This window comes from Bactrocera neohumeralis, chromosome 2 (genome assembly GCF_024586455.1).
Source record: "Bactrocera neohumeralis isolate Rockhampton chromosome 2, APGP_CSIRO_Bneo_wtdbg2-racon-allhic-juicebox.fasta_v2, whole genome shotgun sequence".
Classification (NCBI taxonomy): Eukaryota; Metazoa; Arthropoda; class Insecta; order Diptera; family Tephritidae; genus Bactrocera; species Bactrocera neohumeralis.
In genome coordinates, this window is record NC_065919.1 from 32,015,194 (window position 1) to 32,037,994 (window position 22,801).

General features: G+C 35.0%; 1 protein-coding gene and 1 long non-coding RNA gene across 2 annotated transcripts; one reads left to right on the forward strand and one right to left on the reverse strand.

Moving 5' to 3' along the window:
* The first annotated feature begins 1,800 nt into the window (after positions 1 to 1,800).
* Positions 1,801 to 21,283, forward strand: LOC126763875 (tachykinin-like peptides receptor 86C). Its single transcript, XM_050481625.1, has 10 exons — positions 1,801 to 2,251; positions 6,671 to 6,977; positions 9,423 to 9,568; positions 13,496 to 13,709; positions 15,522 to 15,656; positions 15,959 to 16,039; positions 16,109 to 16,195; positions 16,266 to 16,526; positions 16,593 to 16,708; positions 20,845 to 21,283. Exons 2-10 carry the CDS (start codon positions 6,796 to 6,798, stop codon positions 21,126 to 21,128), a joined length of 1,506 nt encoding a protein of 501 aa, XP_050337582.1. The 5' UTR covers positions 1,801 to 2,251; positions 6,671 to 6,795; the 3' UTR covers positions 21,129 to 21,283.
* On the reverse strand, positions 13,727 to 16,214 carry LOC126764543 (uncharacterized). Its single transcript, XR_007668061.1, has 4 exons — positions 16,136 to 16,214; positions 15,541 to 15,671; positions 15,469 to 15,485; positions 13,727 to 14,124 (listed from the first exon to the last, which is right to left on the reverse strand). It is a non-coding gene; the product is annotated as an uncharacterized LOC126764543 (long non-coding RNA).
* Positions 21,284 to 22,801: the final 1,518 nt, after the last annotated feature.

Below are 22,801 nucleotides of genomic sequence, written 5' to 3' on the forward strand. Positions count from 1 at the left end.
CAGAATCATCATCTTTTTCCGAAAAATTTAAAATATTCTTCCAGCGATTAGCTAGGTACTTATTACAGTCTTTAATGTTACTTTCTTCATTGACCGGGGCAAATCAGATTTCGTCGCTGCTATTGAAGCTAGAAGTCTGTTTTTGTAGTGAAGCTTCGTGGTTTTTTTCCATTGTGATCCATGTGTTGGGAATGAGGAGAGTAACGTTTAGTGGCATAAACATTGCGAAAATTTTTATTCATCCCCTATTAGTTCAGCTTCATCTGGAAGGAGCATCGTCGATTAAAAATAGGTCTTTAATTGGCATGTTTCAAAACAAAATTCGACATCATTTTATCAGCCTTTAGCTTTTAATTGCATGTAGTGTTGACAAAAAATGTATCAAATCTCTCAAAACTATCTTCTATATACCTAACATAAGATCTTCGAACTTTTCAAAGTTACAGTTGGCTTTATGTCATATATATCGGTCAAAATGTAAGATATCTTTTGAAAAGTAAGTGAACGTATAACACTGGATGTACTATAAGTTAATGCCAAGAATGTGAGAAATCGGTCCACCAATTAACCCAGCTCCCATTACATACTTCATAAACCTTTTCATTGTTCTGAGGCCAAATACGTCGGTCAGTGTGTGAGTTATGTATATGCATAGTATTCATTAAATTGCTTGGAAGCATTGTCAAAAGTTAATGCAATCAGTCCAGACTTTTCTTTGCCCAATATATCCATATAGTGATTTCATTTATGTTATTTAAAATGTGAGTTATTTTTTTTTAATTTTTGTGAGAATTTTGTTTTAAACTTCATATCCCTAGTATAATGAATTCCGATCCTCAGGTCGACGTTTTCCACATCAAGCGAATATGTATATTAAATTTTTGTATCTTAAGTTGAGTTATATGTACATATGTGATATGCAGTAAGGTTATTTATGATATAAGTGAATCATGTGAATTTATTTAAGAATGTATCATACATACTAGTGAACGAAAAAGTCAGACCGAATTCACGGAGATCTTTATCAGAAGATAAATCAATGTTCAATACCGGCCTTAAACGTAGTAATTTAATTTTACGTTTAAGTAACGAATAACACTGATTTTTTCGGTAATAGTAAGTCCAAAAGACTCCGGAAGATTAAAGGTAGATAGGGCAGAGTAAGAGCCGTTGAAAACATTGACAAATTAATCCATTCATCAGATGGTTGGACTTCAGTTACAAATAAGATTATTTATTTGTACTACGTCATATTTTTCACACCTGTTGTTGTGAAAAAATGTAAAATACATAAGCGAATGTTTCTAGTATGTCCATATTGTGTGCCCTTTGCCATCATCTACAGGTCATTCATCATTTCAGACAGCTCGCAACTTATGCATACATACATACGTTTGAAAGTGTAAATATAAATATATATCCAAGGTCATGTGCTCTACTCAAAAAATATACTCCTGTTCGAAATAAATATTATATATTCAGACTATACAAGTGTATAAATATACACATATGTACATACATAAATGACCAACTAAAATTTATACAGTTTTATATCTGAAAACCCATATACATATATATTTGTAATATCTAATACATCCAAATACGTACGTACATACATATCCTTGTGAAAGCACAAAACAACCAGTTGATAATGTAAGGGTAAGTGCAGAGAACACATGGTATATACATAGGTATGTAATATAGAGAAGCGAAGCTTTTTCCGTAAAAAGTTCCTATAAAAGATGATAGGAAGCTCGTTCAAAAATTTCCAACAAGTAGCCAGACATTCTCTCAACAGATGCATGTGAGCATGAGTACAGTAAAGTTATAAGGATGAAAATTTTTGTGGTGTTCTGAAGCAATTGAAAGATATAAAAAGTCATACTCTCGACTCACGGGAACCAAATCAGCCAATGCAACATTAAATGTGTGGATAAGCAAGAGTACAATAAAAATGTGCATACAAAGATGACTCAAAAACAGCCCCATTATGGTTAACGTGACCACAGGTTTTAGCAGAGGCAAAACTCACGAATACGAATTCGCGAATTTCAGTAGAAAATGAAAGTTTGACAGAGACTCGTTCGTGCTAAATTCATAAAATGCATACAATCTATCCAATTTTAATTGCTGTTAAGCAAAAAAGTTAATTGCCAAGAAAAATTGTGCAAATTTTTTATTTGTTTCGAATAAATTCCATAATCAAATCTTTAACGAGCTTTCTGTGATGTGTTTACAAATGTGTACATAGGTATGCGTTTAGAATATTATTAGGTTAATGTGATAACAAAGAAAATTTGTGATGAAACCATTAAAATATGCCTTAATATTTGATCGAAGTTGAAGTTTTTAAAATAATAAAGTGCCAAAATTTACAAATTTACGCCAACGCACTTTGCAGTCTACCACATAAATACTGAAGTACATACACACTCACGAATGTATGTACATACAATGTATGTACATATATACAAATGTGTTATAATATTTCTGTGCATACATATTCATAAGAAGTTGGTGCTCAGGAGCAATGCATGTTGGCGAGCAGGCTCTGCTCTCGCTGTTTTTGTCATCAAATCATCAACTTTGGTACCATCATTCTATTGACAATATGTATATAGAAGACGTCCTAAGTATGAAATTATCAAAGATGTGAAGAAGAGACTAACGGTAGATGTGTCAAACACCTTACAGCGCCATAATGTCTGTCAAAAAAATTTCACGTCAATGTTTAGTGAACTAACATTGAATTAATTAAATGAAGTTCAAAACAAATTAAATACAGATTACAACAAAAATTTGTCCTCTTTGTTTATTCTATCTTACAATTTAATTTTGAGTTCTTAATTCTTTTTTTATTAGTAAAATATATGTAAGTATATGTAGTAGAAGACTCACAAAGTGATATGAATGCCTAAGCGTTTGCAAAATTTGATAAAAATTTGTTAAATACCTATTTGAATTTTTTAATGTGACTTCCAAATATATGCAATTTCGTTATATTAAACAATATTTCGTATAGGACACATTTTTTATAATTCCTTATATAATAATTATATTATAGCGAGAGTTGGGGCAGAAAAACTCAAAATTTTAACGAACAAAATCGTATTACAGGGTTACAATTTACCTAAAAGTGAGAAAAAAAGTTAGTGGAGAATTAGAAACAAAAAACACCCCACCAACTTTTTCATATTTTGATATCCGAAGTATAGACAAATGTATGTGTATATACTTACGTGTAGACATTTAGAAATATTTGCATTGACCTGCATTTTAGAAGTTACTGCACTCTTTCAATGGCACCTGCAATTCAATTGAGAAATTGAGAGAATTATTCGTTAAGTGCCTAACATCGAACTATCTTCTTGGGAAAAATCTTAATGCAGTAAAATAAATTTAAAATTTCTAAGACGAATACTGAAATTTAACAGGGTTATGATTTTACACAGATTCATTTTGCGGTAAAAAAATTTAAATTTGTTATCATTCCCAGGTATGTACCATATTTATTTATGTGTTGGACTTGTATGAACAGTGAAATCTACCATAATTTTAATTTTCAATTTGTCATAAGTCTAAAATAAATAAATATCCGAGTTCTTTTTTGCACTATATGTCACTATAGCGAAATGAAATCACTTTATTATTTTAACTGCAGGTCATATAGAGTCACGTCAATGCCGTTTCCACTGATTCTTCTTCTTTACTGGCGTAGACACCGCTTACGCGGTTATAGCCGAGTTAACAACAGCGCGCCAATCGTTTGTTCTTTTCGCTACGTGGCGCCAGTTGGATATTCCAAGCGAAGCCAGGTCCTTCTCCACTTGGTCCTATCCCATCCCGCACGTGTTGTGGTCGATCGTAACGTTGCGAGGTAGGCAGTCTGTTTTCTCTCCACTGCGACACGGCACTTCTCGTCGTACCAGCTGTTCTTTTGCATTTTCCGAAAACCAATAGTTTCGGTTGCAGCTGTACGTAAGGAGTTTGAAATGCCGTCCCACAGTTCCCTTATACCGAGTTGTTGACGAGTGCTCTCAGAGAGCAGGAGTGCAAGCCGAGTAGAAAATCGTTCGGCTGTCTGTTGTGATTGCAGCTTCTCGACGTCGGACCTTCCTTGTATTTGTTGACGTGCGTTTTTTGCTGCACAGAGGCGGGTGCGAATCTTGGCTGCAACAAGATAGTGGTCCGAGTCGATGTTAGGACCTCGGAGCGTACGCACGTCTAGAACACTGGAGACGTGTCTTCCGTCTATCACAACATGATCGATCTGGTTGGTGGCTTTTCTTTCTTGTGCTGGAATCTAGTACTACAGATAACCATATTTCGGGCACCGGCGAAGTCGATCAGCCTCAACCCATTTGGGGATGTTTCGTCGTGGAGGCTGAATTTACCGACCGTAGTGCCAAAGATACCTTCTTAGCCCACCCTGGCGTTAAAGTCGCCAAGCACGATTTTGACATCGTGGCGGGGGCAGCTCTCATAAGTGCGCTCCAAGCGCTCATAAAAGGCATCTTTGGTCACATTGTCCTTTTCTTCTGTCGGGGCGTGGGCGCAAATCAGTGATATGTTGAAGAACCTCGCTTTGATTCGGATTGTGGCTAGAGGTTCATTCACCGGTGTGAATGATAGTACTCGGCGATGGAGTCTCTCTCCCACCACGAATCCCACACCAAACCTGCGCTCCTTTATATGGCCACTGTAGTAAATGCCACAAGGACCTACTCGTCTCAGTCCTTGTCCCGTCCATCACATTTCTTGGACGGCGGTGATGTCTGCCTTTATTTTCACGAGGACATCAACCAGCTGGGCAGCTGGTTCCCAATTAAGGGACCGGACATTCCAGGTGCATGCCCTCAATTCGTAGTCCTTATTTTGTTTGCATGGTCGTCATCAAAGGGGGCTCACTCATCCGATGCTTGTAGCTCCTTTTCATTGGTATGATTTTTTACGTGGCGGGTCCCAAACCCAACGCATAACCCTGCGGAGGGGATATTTCGCCTTCTCACTTTAGCTCGCCTTCAAACGGATGTTCTTAGAATACCCAGAGGATACTTGGTCAAAGAGCGGAAGTCGTGAGCTGCTTGAGTCATATGTAAAATAATCGTTTCTGGCCACTCCCAAGTGAATGGCGATCAGAGAACTTTCCTCATTTGCATGAACTTCTACACATGCCTCCATCCTCCACTGTTTAACCGCAGATTATTTTACGAGAATGAGTAATTTGTGTAGATTGATTGATCCTAATATTTACATTCACGTATATTTATACTCTTGCAACCTGTTGCTACAGAGTATATCTGTTTTGTTCACCGAAAGGTATAGTTTGTATCATCTAAAACTAAGCGTGATAGATATAGGGTTATACAAATACATATAAGTATATATAAATGATCAGGATGACGAGAAAAGTTGAAATCCGGGTGATTGTCGGACCGTCTGTCTGTTAGACTATCCATGCAAGATGTAACTTGAGTAAAAATGAGGATATTTTGATGAAACGAATTCGTAGATGGTCGTAATCGAAATCGTATAAAGTACCATAAAAAAGCAGTAAATTAAGATATAAAACTCTAAATTGGTGCAGGGAATCGCAGTAGCAAGGGACACCTGTGGCAAAACTTTTGAAAAAGTGGGCGTGGTCCTCTAATAAGTGTAATGTACATATCTCCTAAACCAATAAAGCTACAATAACCAAATTCGCCTAGTTTAATCCTATAAGAACTCCTACCGATAGTGTAAAAATGTATGAAATCGGGAGATAACCCCGCTCACACCCCATACAACGGTACTTTTAAAAACTACTAAGAGGGCTTTATAAGGGCCGGTGTGAAAATTGGACAAGGGCGTGGCTCCGCCCACGTTTTGGTGAAATCCCATTTCTCGGGACCCGACCACCCGATTTCGACAAAAGGACGTGGTCTTCTTCACTTATTCCTACGTCACGGACTACAACTGCGCCTACTTCCCATAGAGCACAATTTTAAATTCCACTTGATTCTTTCACTGTCCAGTGTACAAATCAAAAAGCAATTCATATAACGGGATAAAACTTTGCACGAATAATGCATTGAGTGTATGCCACCTTACGACCACAAATTGTTAAAATACAACAAAAGCTGTTCCAGCCCCTAGGTACGGAATATTTGAAATTCAGGGACAATGGTTCGTCTTTAGGTAACAAATGGGTTGAATCGGACTAATACTTCCCTTAGTACCGCATTTATCGGCCAATATGTGAGTTATCTCAAAGAAAATGAGAGCGCGTGTTTTATTCATAACAATCTGACTGTGTGCCTAAAAGAGAACATCCGGCTAACTTTGCTCTATATGATTGCTTTTTTTAGTATGTGGCATTTTAATAGTATGTGATATTAGGAAAAAAATAAAATACTATCCTATTGGGTAGTCCAAAAAGTTTTTTCATAGTTATATATAGATGTGTATAAATGAAATTGCTTGGATTTCGACTCACTGGTTAACGTTTTACACCTTAAAGTATTTCACTGGCTATGATTCTTGCAAGTTGCTCGAGTACAAAATGTTCTGTTGCACCTGAACTTAGCCCTTATGCTTTAAGTGACACTATCTTAGATTATTATTGTATATTGTTCATTCACTTTTACACATTACATAAAAATAACTGTCTTTCTGCATACATATACACAAGAAAATATAAAACGAACTTTCAAAATGCGGTTTGCTATATGCATATCTAAATATGTACATATATATGTATATAGTTAAAAGACGAATTATTTAGTTGTGCGGTAAAGGTACGGTTAATTGTCAAAAATGTCGGACATCGTGGATACGGAATTACTAGTGAATTGTACAATACTCGCCGTCAGGCGTTTCGGACTTAACACTATTGTAAATTCATCTCTATTGAGCAGCCTGAATCGATCGGAAGTTATCAATCTACTTTCTGGAATAATAGAGAATAAGGACAACCTAGACAACATTAATGATGCAAAGTGAGTTTATAACATTTACATTATTTATTTATATAATTTTATTCAAAGTCAGATACAAATAATAAAACAAGTGTAAATAAACCAACTTTTGCTGCCATGGTATTGCGAAGTTTTAAAATGTGGTATTTTCTTATTAAATAACATTGTTTTTAGATACAAGTATAACTTATATAATTTTTTCCTAACTGTGATCAGAATTTCCCACTATACAAATAAAAACAAATATTAATGCCAAACTCTAAAACCTGCAAAATATTTTTACCTCTTTTTGTTCACACAACTGTACAATTCCGACATGAAGTAAATTCCCGCTCTTTAATTTGTATGCAATGCATTGTAGGTTTACACAATGATGCAATGTCAGTATTGCCGCAACCATTCTGCCAGAGATAAAGAGATGCCCTACTTATTTCTCATTGGAAGTGAGAGAGCAATTGCTAAACGTCAAAACCTCCTGAACTCGATCAGCTGTGAAAGTTCAGGAGATTTTGACGTTTAGTAATTGGAAACGAGCGATGGCCAGATTGAAATCTTACCAAAAAAATATGTAAACGGAGGGATTTGTTGCATTGTTGAAGACCACTTATAAAAAATGCAAAACAATAAAAATTAAATGAATTTGTGAAATTTAAATGTATTTTATGTAACGTTTTGTAATGTCAAGCATCATAGTATTATTTTCAATGGAAAATGATTAAAAACATTTATTGATTGAGGGCTAAAAAGCTAAAATCCCTTTATTGGGTATTGAAAGGTCAATAGTCGGTTCTTTTAACATACCAAGAAAAGATTTAAATAGTTTCTCTCTATATTAATTAACCACTATATAGTAATTTTTATTCGTACTAAATATGGGGAGTTTTAATTTAAATGTTCAAAAATTATTATTTTGTCCAATCTGGCCATAATGGAAAATGTTATAAAAAACTCTAATTTTGAAGCGCTCTCACACTGGAATAAGTTGGACATCCCTTTATCCCTGATTCTGCGATGAGCATCAATGTCGTCAACAGCTGAGATCACCTGATCGAAATAGTTAATTTATCGGCACAGAGATTTAAATAAAATGACTTAAATATAGTAAAGAGGTTGCAGTAAAGGCGCGTTAATGATATTTTTTGGGTGTTAGGTTCCCCTGGAAGCCTATTTTCACCTATATAATATATACAATACTAAACAAAACTGTTTGTAATAATTTAAACCAAAAGTAGATATATGCTTCAAAAATTAAAAAAAAAAATAGAACAGATTTACCAATATTTTGATACAATTAATAATATTTTAATCAAAACTAGGTAAATTTAATCTTTATGAATTTGAATAATCGAAATATATTTGAAAATGTAACAAAAACGTAGGTACTTAAAGTAATAAATTGTATAGCATAACACGGCAACACACTCTTGCCTTATTTAAGGCATTTGACCGCTTTAGTATGTAGTAGAATATTTAAAAAACCCTAATGAAGTGCCTGGCCTTTTGTCCTGAGTCTCCCTCATTCCATGGCATTCTTAATGTAATTTCTGTCATTCTATTAGCTTTCGCCTGCGTATGTATGGGTGAAAATGATATGATTTGTTACTTGTAGGTTTCTACAATGATTGTTATGGCACATGCAATATTTAATAGTAGTTTTCTGAATTTAGAGTTGAGTTGTGGCACTTTATAAGTTTTCGTTCAATGGCATTTTGTGTGCGAGGCTATCGCCCGATTGCGCCAATCTGCATTAGCTACCTCTTTATTTAGACAAGGATTACGATGCCACATTTTTACTCAAGTTATCGCAGGATTGCAACCCTTCATCCTGATTATTTATATTTATATAACTGTATATATATGTACATATATATATCTCGATTAGTTTTAGATGATACAAACCACCGTTAGGTAAACAAAAATGTTATACTCTATAGCAACATTTTACAAGAATATAAAGATTATATGGATTGCAGTATATGCAAAGTAGAAGTGCTTGTAGATAGAGTGATCTTTGTGCAATGTTTGAAGTAGTTCCTGAGATATAGAATTTTACCCGAAGGTGAGTGGTGTCACGATCACTTTCCAATTTGTATACCGGCTTCTATGAAGCCCTTTAATGTTTAAAATTTTAAATTTCGTATTCCCTTATTAAGTTATCGCACTGTTAGTAGTTTTCAACATAACCGTTATATAATGAGTAGACGTGGGTATAATTCGATTATACCCAGCCGGACAACAAACATGCAGAATTTAACCCTTGTCCTCATTCTCATTATATGGGTATCTTGGTTAATTTGAATAATTAAAATAACCGTTAGATGAACCAAACAAAAAAGTATGTGACAGCATGTTGCGAGAGTATAAAAATATAAATTAATGAAATATTCATTTTATTATATACTATAATATTACAGTTCGAACTTGCTTTGAATATATTTTGTATGAATAAAAAATTTGTCTTCACAGGGACTTTTTAACCGAATGCTTATTTCCGTCACCGACGAGACCGTACGAATTGCCATGGGAACAAAAAACTATTTGGGCGATTATCTTTGGTATGATGCTGTTTGTGGCAATTGCCGGAAACTGCATTGTCTTGTGGATTGTTGCTGGTAAGACTTACATAATAGATACCACAATTTCGATTTAAAAATATTTAAATTATGTTCGTTATACACTTTTTACATATGTACATACAAGTATATCATCAAGCATAATGCGAGCTAATATAGCACCACTTTTATTAAGTTTGAAGGAGAAGGAAAAACTATAGAAAATATAAATTACTCATATTGGAACAAAATTTTATTCTGCTTATGATTTGACAATTGTTCAATTCACAACCTGTCGTAAAGCATCGTAAAATCGTAAAATTATAAATTTTTACACTTGTTTTTTTATAATTTTACGTTTTTACGATGCTTTACGACAGGTTGTGAATTGCTCAAATATCTGATAGGAAATGTTCTAAAATACATTTTATGTATACGATGGAGCGAACCAATAAACTACTCAATTACGAATTTTATAATGATATGTTGTTTTGCTCTGTAAACGATATGAATTATTACTAAAAATGTAAATATCTACATATATGTATATATAAAAATTCCGCGTCTCGTTTTCTCCGGGGTAAACTCCTAAGCTACTAAACCGATTGTAGTACATCATTGGATACCACCTAGGTAGGTAGGTAGGTAAGTGGAGTGGCCTTTAAGAGGCCCATTGTGATACCACTGTTAGTAGAGTCCCCTAAACTCTATTGGGTCCTCTTTGAACCACCCCAGATAAAGTTCATCACTACGAAAGGTTTTATCTGCACAACTTGGGGGACCTCGTCACGTAACCCTCGACCGATAATTGCTATAATTTTCCTACATAGAGCTTTACAATCCCATAGAAAACATTTAATTCTCTCTTTCTAGAGTTCTTATATCATTCCCTTTAAATTTTAATAGTCAGCATGTCCGAACCATATTCCATTCGTGCCACGTTTGCCTGTCGAGCAACCGAGACTCGAATATGTTATGTTGATTGTTCACTAAGAGAACAATAGATTCTTTCACTAACTTTGACAAATCAAATTTGGTATCATATTAACTTTTGAAGACCATAGAATCACTTAGTTTTATTACTATATTTTGCTTCCCATCCCGAAAAGTAAACTAAAATCGTTGGACATAGAAATGGAAGTGCTGATTTTATAAATTTTTTACATTGTTCAAGTATATTTAAAAACATATTTTCAAGCAATTTTATAAATATATATGTACATATACGTTCAAAAATTGAGTAAGGTCAGCTGGACGTTTCAAAATCATGAAGATCTGGAAGTTCGAAAATATTTATATAAGGAATAAGGAAAGTACTGATCCGATTCAACCTATTCTACAATCTGCTGCTGGAGGAAATAATTCGAGCTGCAGAACTTAATCGAACAGGTACCATCTTTTATAAGAGTATGCAGCTGCTGGCGTATGGCGATGATATTGATATCATCGGCCTTAACACCCGCGCCGTTAGTTCTGCTTTCTCCAGACTGGACAAGGAAGCAAGGCAAATGGATCTGGAAGTGAACGAGGGCAAGACGAAATATCTCCTGTCATCAAACAAACAGTCGTCGCACTCGCGACTTGGCTCTCACGTCACTGTTGACAGTCATAACTTTGAAGTTGTAGATAGTTTCGTATATTTGGGAACCAGTGTAAACAACACCAACAATGTCAGCCTGGAAATCCAACGCAGGATAACTCTTGCCAACAGGTGCTACTTCGGACTAAGTAGGCAATTGAAAAGTAAAGTCCTCTCTCGACGAACAAAAACCAAACTCTATAAGTCACTCATAATTCCCGTCCTGCTATATGGTGCAGAGTCTTGGACGATGTCAACAACGGATGAGTCGACGTTGCGAGTTTTCGAGAGAAAAGTTCTGCGAAAGATTTATGGTCCTTTGCGCGACATAGTTCAGCGAATTAAAAGACAGCGGCTACGCTGGCTAGGTCATGTTGTCCGTATGGACGAAAACACTCCAGCTCTGAAAGTATTCGACGCAGTACCCGCCGGGGGAAGCAGAGGAAGAGGAAGAACTCCACTCCGTTGGAAGGGCCAAGTGGAGAAGGACCTGGCTTCGCTTGAAATATCCAATTGGCGCCACATAGCGAAAAGAAGAAACGACTGGCGCGCTCTTGTTAACTCGGCTATAATCGCGTAAGCGGTGTCTACGCCAATTAAGAAGAAGAAGACTTTCGACAGATTTCCGTATTTCATTCTCATTTTCCTTAATGGCCTTGATAGTAGCTTCGTTTAAGCCAAAATCCTTGCCCGCATATGTTGAACCTTCACCTCTTGCCAGACAATGCAAGATTTTTAATTTAATTTAATTTTATTCTCTTGCTCTTGCCAAACCCTAGCACGGTGCAAGAATTGCATATATATATTGCGATATATGAGCGCTTGGGCAGAAAGCGAAAACTTTGACTGGGTTTTTCATTTTTACGATTTTTCTTAATTGGCGGGCAGGATTGAAAAAAACTAAACGTATGGAATTGGGGCAAAGTTTATTATCTTGGCATTAAACTATCTTCTATTTAAACTAAAAAAAATTAACAAAATTTAAGTTTGAACATATGTTTAAGCATCATAAAGTAACATTTTTTTGGTCGAAAACCACTTTTTAAAAAATTTAGAATTTTATTTTTTGAAATTTCCCTAGTTTAACTTGAACATAAGTTATTGACAAATATGAATCACTTTAAATGTTTTGTTTCCGACAGAAATTGCGACCTGCATACTTTCCGCCGTCCGACAAATGCATACGCGAGATGCATCGGGCAATCGCTTCCCTAAGGCAGAATATCAAAGAATTCGTATCCAAAAAATTTTCGGGTGATGTTTAAATATATAACTATAAACCCTAAAAAGTTCGCTTTAATCAATTATTTCTTTCCCTCCCAAAAAAAAAAACATCAAGCCTCTAAAGCGGCTCCCCTTCTTAAATGTCCGAATTTTTTTTCGAAAACTCAATAATTAAAACATTTCGTACTTTATTCTTATGTTTTCTTCCATAGAAATAAAGATAAATCAATTCGTAACAATAAAATAACTCGATTTCTTAACTTACATTTCAAATCAGCAAAACCGATAAAATTGGTTTCTGTGACACCCAAAACCGAAAAAAAATTCTGTTTCGAATATCAACCCAATAATGTCTGAATTCATGACACCTACTGCTTTTTTTAATCGGTTTCAATTCTGATTCTGACAACTACTGTTTACAATTTTTTTTCAACCGTGTAACTTCAAACCAGTGTAAAAAGAACCGTGTAAAAAAGAGTTGGGTGTAATTCTTCTTATATAGTATAAATGCAAGAGATAAACGTTAACCCGTAATTTCTGTCTTCGATCCAAATTCCAAATAATATCAAATCGTTTTTACTGAGAACAATTCTGTTGGTATTTCTGACAAGGGAAAACTTCCTTTCATTCGCCCTTTCGAAGTTAACTTAAAGGAATACATCAAGTAAAACTTAAAGACTTAAGCATGATCGAAAGTTTACAAGTAATTTTATTCTATTTATAATATGTATTGAAACTATTTTAGACAAAGTATATAATTTTAGAAGTTATATATGTACATACGTATGTATGGATATTAGCGTTTTCTGGTGAAAAAGAATGATCGGTATTACAACAAAAACATATGCTCTCTCAGTCTCTCTTTGTAAATATAATACAGTTTTTCGTTAATTACTAAAGAATATTTGTACAGTTTTAAAATCAATGTTAACTCAATTATTGAAAAATGTTTATGATAATTCATATAGGAGTTCCATATTCTAGAAGAAAGAGAAAAAATCCGAAATTACACATTTTTCCATTTACAAAATAGTGCCATTTACTAAAGTTTGTATATTAATTATGCTGATAATAAAAATAAATCAGTCATTAGGTTAAAACTATGAACTATTGCTTGTGTTAATTTAATGTTTTATTTCTGTATTTGTTTACTACGCAATACTTCCGACGGATCCATACCAAAGGTCATCGCAGTATGCGCACTGTAACAAACTACTTTTTGCTCAACTTGAGCATAGCCGATTTGCTGATGTCCTCGCTCAACTGCGTTTTCAATTTCATCTTTATGCTGAATTCGGATTGGCCCTTCGGTTCTATTTACTGCACAATAAATAATTTCATGGCGAATGTGACTGTCTCGACGTCGGTATTTACCCTTGTGGCTATATCACTGGATAGGTAAGGAACCGAACTGTAAATAACATAACGGAATACATACATAAATATGTTACACATTAGCCCATAAACAACATTTTCCTTGAACAATAAAAGGCAACGAACTGTTATTTTTTGATCTAAGCCCCATGGACCCGCATGATATGTACCTACACACATATGTATGTTAAGGGGTCCCGGTGGTCTAGAACCCTCAAATTAAGGTTGTTTTCTGGATTTTTTTTTAAGGTTTAAAAAAAGAGCAATCGATTTAAAATTTTTACAGTTTATTTATAAACTTATGAAAAGTACAAAAATATTTTTTTGTTAAATAAAATTTTTTTTTAACAACATTAAAAATGGCGTCCATAAAAGCAATCTTAAAAAATGATCCCCGGTGCCGTTGTTGATTTTGACTCTTCAGAACTTTGTTTATTTACTTAAAAAAAAAAGTGAAGTAAAAATGAATAAGGGAAATTATTAATAGAACGTTTTACGAAAAAATTCGTTTATTATTAACTATATTAAAAGATAATAGAGTGAAATTAAAAGTAATAATTCATTGTAATACGAATAAAGTGTGCGAAAAAGTTAAGAATATTGGAAAAATGGATAGCAAACTGTGTGTTGTTTATTTTCTGCCATCTAAAAATATTTAAATTTGTGTTTGTTAATATACTTGCGCATAATTTAATTAGCAATATAAAACTGTTTACCTCTGATGCTGTAAATGCAAAGGAGGCGGCAGGCTTCAAGCGACATCTGTCAAAAAATAGCAAACATCAGTCATTTTTGAGCAGTGTTGCCTACTCAAATTTGGTAAATTCAGCTAAATGCACGAAATTCGTGTGCATTACAAACTTGCACATGGATCAAATGCGCAAATAAATGTAAATTAAGCCCGCTAATGCATATTAGCGCTGTCGTCTGTCAGGGCTATTAGATCGAAAATAAATGGAAGTTCTTAAAATTAAAATTTAATCGTAGTCCCAGCGATAGATATTGATCTTATAAACACCATATTAAAATTTCAAGTGATTCGGATGGATAGTTTTTTTTCATCAACGGCACGCCGAAAAAAGTAGTTTTGAGATAAATGACGTCAAAGCATGCATTCATTGAGCCCCTTGACCGCGCGCTACCGGCTAAAACGGCTGTAGAAGCTAAAATAATGTGAATATTCTTCCAAAAATGTTACAGTATATTCTTAAAGGACGATAATTTCGAACTACATATCAAACAAAAAAAAATCGCTTTTTTGAAAATTCTTGACCACCGGGACCCCTTAATTGTTACTCAAGATGTATTTTGCACGGAAAAACTTATAGACAAACAGTTCGGCACCCGGAAAAAGTTCAAATCTCAGTTGTTGAGAAAAACCGTTAGCCGAACAAAATTATTAAACCCCATGCAAGAGACTGTAGGGGCTTTGCCTTATTAAGGCAAAATCAAACGGAGTAAAACATTTACTACTTTCGAAATGTTGACAAGGGCACAAAAGGTTTTAACGTTTTATAAAAAAAATGTGTATAAAGGCGGCTGTCGAAAGTAAGTATCTATTAAATCAATTTAATTGTTTGGTTTGTAAAACCAGATGATGAGATATGCAATGGTATACTATATACTACATATGTACATACATATATGTATATATGTTTGTATGCATTTTGCATATTGTTTATGCTGCATGGTATGGGGTTGTTTTCAAGTGCACAGCTTCCTACAGTTGCGTTTTTGGTAGGTTTAGGTTTAATATGAAATATTGAAATAATTCTTTCTTCACAATTAATAAAATTTTGCCTGTTATTTTAATAAATTTATTAAATTTTCTTGCAGATATTTTGCAATTGTTCACCCTTTGAAGAGACGAACATCAAGACGAAAAGTACGGATCATTCTGTTACTAATATGGGTGATAAGTTGTTTGCTAGCAGCGCCCTGCTTACTGTACTCAAGCACAATGACGAAAAGGTAATATTAAAATATCTAAATGAGAACAATGAACCACTTATTGAACCACTCTCATTATATATGAAATTATGAAAGCTGAATAGACGATTAATATACTAATATTAATTGTATTAAACATTTTATGTTGATCGAAAATTACAACCAAAACAATCTTATAATCTGTTATCAATTTTCGAACACTCGGAAGCAGTGTCGATTTCAAAGAGAAATAAATATTTAAAAAATTAGTTTATTTCATTATAAAAGAGTATAGATTTCTAAAACAATTATTTTTGTATACGTATCGCCTTGATTATTTCCAGATACTACAACGGCAAATCGAGAACTGTGTGCTTTATGCTGTGGCCAGATGGACGCTATCCAACATCGATATCAGATTATGCGTGTGTATTAAATTTGACTAATTTGTATATACATATCTTTTTAAGAAGCCAAATATTTTTGAAATGCAGTTACAACATCATAATCCTGATACTCACCTATGGTATTCCAATGGTTGTCATGCTAATATGCTACACCTTAATGGGTCGTGTTCTCTGGTATTCAAACATTCCTTGCAATATTGCATATGTGTGTTTAAATCCATTGTAACCATCCGTATTATTATAGGGGAAGCCGTTCTATTGGAGAAAACATTGATCGTCAAATGGAGTCGATGAAGTCGAAAAGAAAAGTGGTACGGATGTTTATTGCCATCGTTCTAATATTTGCAATATGCTGGTTGCCATATCATATGTTTTTCATCTATGCTTACCACAACAACGATATCACATCCGCCAAATACGTACAACATATGTATTTGGGGTTCTACTGGTTAGCTATGTCAAATGCCATGGTAAATCCAATAATATACTATTGGATGAACAAAAGGTGACAAGATTTATACTCGTAGCTATACTTAAATTTATTATTAACGGTGTTGTTTTTGTTTTTTAGATTTCGATTGTACTTTCAAAGGATCATATGTTGTTGTTGCTATGGTGCAGTCAATCACAAGACGGATTCCCCGAATTTAATTGCAAATAAAAACAGTTTTCAAAAGTCTATTAAAGGTACATAATAACTTTTTATATGTACTCTAGCAACATGCTGTTACAGAGCATTAAGGTTTTGTTCATAACATCTTAAACTAATCGGGTTAGATATGGAATTACATATGTACATATATGTATACATATATGTACGTACACAAATGTTCAGGATGACGAGACGAGTTGAATTCCGGGTTGTCCGTGCAAGCTGTACCTTGAGTAGGAATCGACATACATATATATGTATGTCATTTCAATTTCAGAGAAAATCATTTGCCGATAATAATGCCTAAAATAGGTAAAATCAGGGCAATACATCCCCCTTCATATCTAACTTAGCAGACTTTATTCCCAATATGTCAATTTTCAGCCAAAGCGGTTTAGCCGTTCTTGAATTATAAATAGTGTAACTAACACGACTTCCTTTTATATATGCATGTAGATTTACTAAGCTCAACACAATTTATTACCAAAACTTTATAAGGCAAAAACGTATAGGTACATATTTTCTCTTGGTCGCATAATTGACATTTTATGTTAATGCTTTCGTATTTGTTTGAGGGGCTTTCCGTTTTTAAATCACATAACCATTTCATGTCTGTATTTCTCGTGCGCGTTTGGAAACTTTTGTTAAAACCGGTCACGAAAATTCGTGGAAAAACAGTATTCGTAAACTCTTATGAATTGCATATAACGAATTCAACTTCACAGAAAAACTATTGTATGGTGAATTAAGTTGTCCCCCAAGTTATTCTGCCTTATTATAACTTATTCATTACGGGATTTGAAAAATCTACCAATTAAAATGTACCAATTGATTACTAATTTTTTTTTAATATTATGAAAGGAAGGGCTAAATTCGGGTGCAACCGAACATTTTATACTCTTGCAACTTGCAGGAATCAAAGCAAGAGAAATATCTTAAGATATAAAGTGTCAACCAGAGGTACAGAATCTAAATCTAAATCTAAATCTAAGCAATTTTATATATACATTTGCTATATATAACTCATACAGTGACCGACAAATTCGGCATAAGATTTGTTAACAAAACGAAAATCATAATACGTAGAATATGGGAGTTGGTGTAGTATCGTTCTATTTTATTTATTAACTATTATTATGTCACATACTAAAAAATGTTCCCTGGGTTTCATTAAGGTACCTCACATAGAATCACCAATCATATGGAGTGAAGTCATCCGGATGCTCGAAAATCCTGATATTAGTTATATGGGGGCGAGGTCAAGTTTCCGACTAATTCCATTTATTTCAGAAACAAAGATGTACTGTTATGAGTAAACACGATTAGTCATTACACATAACATAAATATTGGGCGGTATATGCAGCATAAAGTCATCCGGAAGTTGGAAAATCTTTATATTAGGCATATGGGGGCTCAAGAAAGTATTGACCCGATTCAACCCATTTTTAATATACAGAGACACTATTGCCAGGAAAAGATTATCTCTGAATTTCAATTGTACATACATCGACCGAAATTTTCGGTCAAAAGTCAACTATAAATATTGGGGTCTACATATTCGGTAATTAGGGGCTTGAACACTTCTCCAGCCTGCTGAATGGTAGTGAACGCACAACGCCAGGAGAAGACGAACCCGATTCCCCAATCGATGACGATGGAGCAGACGTTCCATTGCCCGAAGATGAAGAAGTTCGAATAGCAATTACCCGCCTGAAGAACAACAAAGCGGCGGGGGCCGATGGATTGCCGGCCGAGCTATTCAAACACGGCGGCGAAGAACTGATAAGGAGCATGCATCAGCTTCTTTGTAAAATATGGTCGGGCGAAAGCATGCCCAACGATTGGAATTGAAGTATGCTCTGCTCAATCCACAAAAAGGGAGAAACCGCAATCTGCGCCAACTACCGTGTGATAAGCCACCTAAATATCGCATATATGGTTCTACCGAAAGATTAAAGCCCACCGTCAACAAACTGATTGGACATTATCAGTGTGGCTTTAGACCTGGCAAATCAACAACCCACCAGATATTCACCATACGCCAAATTTTGGAAATGACCTGTGATAGAAGAATCGACACACCCCACCTTTTCGTCCATTTCAAAGCTGCTTTCGACAGCACGAAAAGGAGCTGCCTCTATGCCGCGATGTCTGAATTTGGTATCCCCGCAAAACTAATACGGATGTGTAAACTGACGTTGAGCAACACGAAAAGCTCCGTCAGCTCCGTTCGATACCAAATGAGGTTTCAAACAAGGCGACTCCCTATCGTGCGACTTCTTCAACCTGCTTCTGGAGAAAATAATTCGAGCCGCAGAACTAAATAGAGAAGGTACCATCTTCTATAAGAGTGTACAGCTGCTGGCGTATGCCGATGATATTGATTGCGGCCTCAACACCCGCGCCGTTAGTTCTGCTTTCTCCAGACTGGACAAGGAAGCAAAACCAATGGGTCTGGCAGTGAACGAGGGCAAGACGAAATATCTCCTGTCATCAAACAAACAGTCGTCGCACTCGCGACTTGGCTTTCACGTCACTGTTGACAGTCATAACTTTGTAGTTGTAGATAGTTTCGTATATTTTGGAACCAGTGTAAACACCACCAAACAAGGTCGGCCTGGAAATCCAACGCAGGATAACTCTTGCCAACAGGTGCTTCTTCGGACTGAGTAGGCAATTGAAAAGTAAAGTCCTCTCTCGACGAACAAAAACCAAACTCTATAAGTCACTCATACTTAATTCCCGTCCTGCTATATGGTGCAGAGGTTTGGACGATGATAACCACTGATGAGTTGGCGTTGCGGGTTTTCGAGGGAAAAGTTCTGCGAAAGATTTACGGTCCTTTGCGCTTTGACCACGGCGAATATCGCATTCGATGGAACGATGAGCTGTATGAGATATATGGCGACATTGACATAGTTCAGCGAATTAAAAGACAGCGGCTACGTTGGCTAGGTCTTGTTGTCCGAATGGACGAAAACACTCCAGCTCTGAAAGTATTCGTCGCCGTACCCGCCGGGGGAAGCAGAGGAAGAGCAAGACCTCCACTCCGTTGGAAGGACCAAGTGGAGAAGGACCGGGCTACGCTTGGAATATCCAATTGGCGCCACGTAGCGAAAAGAACAAATGACTGGTGGGCTGTTATTTACTCGGCTATAATCGCGTAAGCGGTGTCTACGCCAATTAAGAAGAAGAAGAAGGGGCTTGAACAGTTTTGCACAGTTTTTTGTCCTAAAGTGGCATATTTTAAATGAATTATTAGTGCAAATTTTTCTACTGTTAAATTAACTACTTCCTGATTTGTACACTGGAAAGTAAAAAAATCAAATGGAATTTAACACTGTGTTATATAGTAAGTGGCCGTGGTTACAATCCGATTTCGCCCATTTTTACACCGTGACATAGGAATATGAGAAGAATGTCACATACTAAATTTGGTCGAAATGCCGTTGATGGTGATTTCACCAAAAAGTGTTTTAATCCCTTCTCCCATAAAGGCTTCTCATATCATCTCAGACGTTTCAGAGTCTGCAACAGTACCGTTATACATACATTTATCCATTTCCACATTGACTCCTACCGTCTTTATGTTTTTATGTTTTTTAAGATGGGTAAATTTGGTTGTTGTAGATTTATTGGTTTAGGTGATATGGACATTACACTTTTTACAAAATTCCAATCCAAATTCCAAAATTTGTGCAAAATTCCAGTTCTATATCTTAATTTACTGCTTAGTTATGGAGCTTCATAAGTTTTCGGTTAATGGCGTTTTGTGGTCGAATACGCTCATTTACGAGCTCGTAATTTTTTTGTACTAAGGAAGTCTTACCAAGTTTCATCAAGATATCTCAATTTTTACTCAAGTTACAGCTTGCTGGACGGACGGAAAAACAGTAATTCACTCCGATTTCAACTTTTCTCGTCATCCTGTTCATTTATAAATATGTAACTCTATATCTATCTCGCTTAGTTTTAGGTGATACTTACAACCGTTAGGTGAACAAAAATAATATACTCTGTAGCAACAGGTTGCAAGAGTATAAAAAATTTAGTTAAACTTTTAAAACATTTTTATTTTATTGCTTTCAATGTTATGCCATGTATGTGAACTGCATTATAATTTTAATCAATACTAAATATGCGTACTTTTACTTATTCTTTTTACTTTAGTAGAGGGCAAAAATATTTGGAAACGTAGTACCATGGAGACACAAATACAGGTGGCGCAAACTTCACTTCGGGAGAGAATCACCATGGATAAAACTCCGAATAAAGTCGTTGTGGACTGCATACAAGAGAAAGCCAAAATTGACAGTTCTCCAGTTTATATTTCAACCAAAAGCGGAACTGATCAGCAACGAATTATAATAAAATGTATTTCCTGTGACGAGGACAATAAATATGGTAAAGATATTCAGGGAAAGAATGAAAAGGATGGAAAAGACACACTCTGATTGTAAATTTAGGCATAAGAAATGTTTACATACATACATATGTACGTATGAATTTGTAAATACCTTAAATTAAGTAATTCAATGTCACATATGAAATACGTAACCCACTTTTGCAGAACGACTTCATTAAACTCATGATGTATATAGTTAGATTATTGAGCTTTAAAAATATCTTTATTGATTTAATCAACTGCAATTGTATCAAATTACAAGTTGGCACTGCAAATATTCAAAATTTTTAGTTTGTTTTGGATCTACATACTTATTTATACTCTCGCATGTTGCCACCGAGTTAAACTCTTGTTCACCTAACGGTTATTTGTAACACCTTGAACTAATAGAGATGTGCATAAGCATATTATATGATCAGGATGATGAGATGATGATAGCGTAGATAAAAATTGAGATATCTTGATGAAACTTGCTACATATATTCATTGGCAGAGCGGTTGTCGTTTACCTAAAGTTTATAAAGTGTTATAACTTATTCGTAAATCAATTTAAAAACTACTATTTGGTAGAGGGTATCGAAGTATTAACGGTCATCCGGGGTTAAAAAAGTAAAGAAATGACCGTGAAACGCTCCTTAATAGATTGTAAGTACATATCACACATGCCATTGAAGCTAAAGCGACCAAATGTGTTAGGAGCAAGTCTTTCCAGTACATCTTTATAAAGTGAAAAAAATTAAATTGGATCAAAACCACGCTTACTCCCCATATAATGATATAACGGATATGTTGAAAACTAATTAAATAAATACACCTGGGCAGTGAGAATTGCCACACTGTTTTTAGTTGAAATTTCATATACTATATCTGGATTGCATTACCAATCTCAATTAAGATTATATTAATGTAATTAATATTTAATAATAATTAATGTATAATATTATCCCGATTTGCTTATGTTACAGTGTGAAAATGTGCCAAATAGGGTCTTCACGGAAGCCATCTTTTATGCAAAAATGCCAGAAATTGGACTATAAATTTTTAAACCTTCAGATCGCATGGCTGACTTTATATCGAAAAAACTAAGATTAGCCCTTTCGGGTGTATCCGAACATTTTATACTCTCGCAGAGTAGGAAGTGCTTCCTCAGTTAATTACATTTATTTCTGTTGCTTGTTTCCGTGCTATCTGTCGTCAGTTCTTTAATTGGAGAAAATCCTGGTATATCAATATTTGAACATAAGATATCTGAATGATAATGTGAGCGTGGAGACTCTGACCATTATGGAATAAAATTTGATGTTCGGGAAATCACAAAAGTGAAACTTGTTGTCAGAGCAATAGTTGTGTTCAATTCCATAAGTTCCCTAAATACAGGATCCGATTGAGAAAATTTGTTAAATGGAATTAAAATTCCGTTAACAAAGAAGCCATATGCAGTGTAGCTCGACTGAAAGCAACATACATACATACATATATGTATGTATATGTATCAGAGAGCTGCCACAAGTACGATTAAATCAGAACAAACACTCGTTCCAAAAACACTAGTATCAAATCAATTCAGTTCATCATAGGCAACATTGTTGACCAAACACGAACAATCTGTTCTTTCACGGCAATCACGATCGAGTAAACGGTATGGCTGGCTTCAGTTTAAATCGTATCATGTCAGTTCATAGCGGGTAAACTACGAGTAAATCTACGAGTACAGCAAACAAC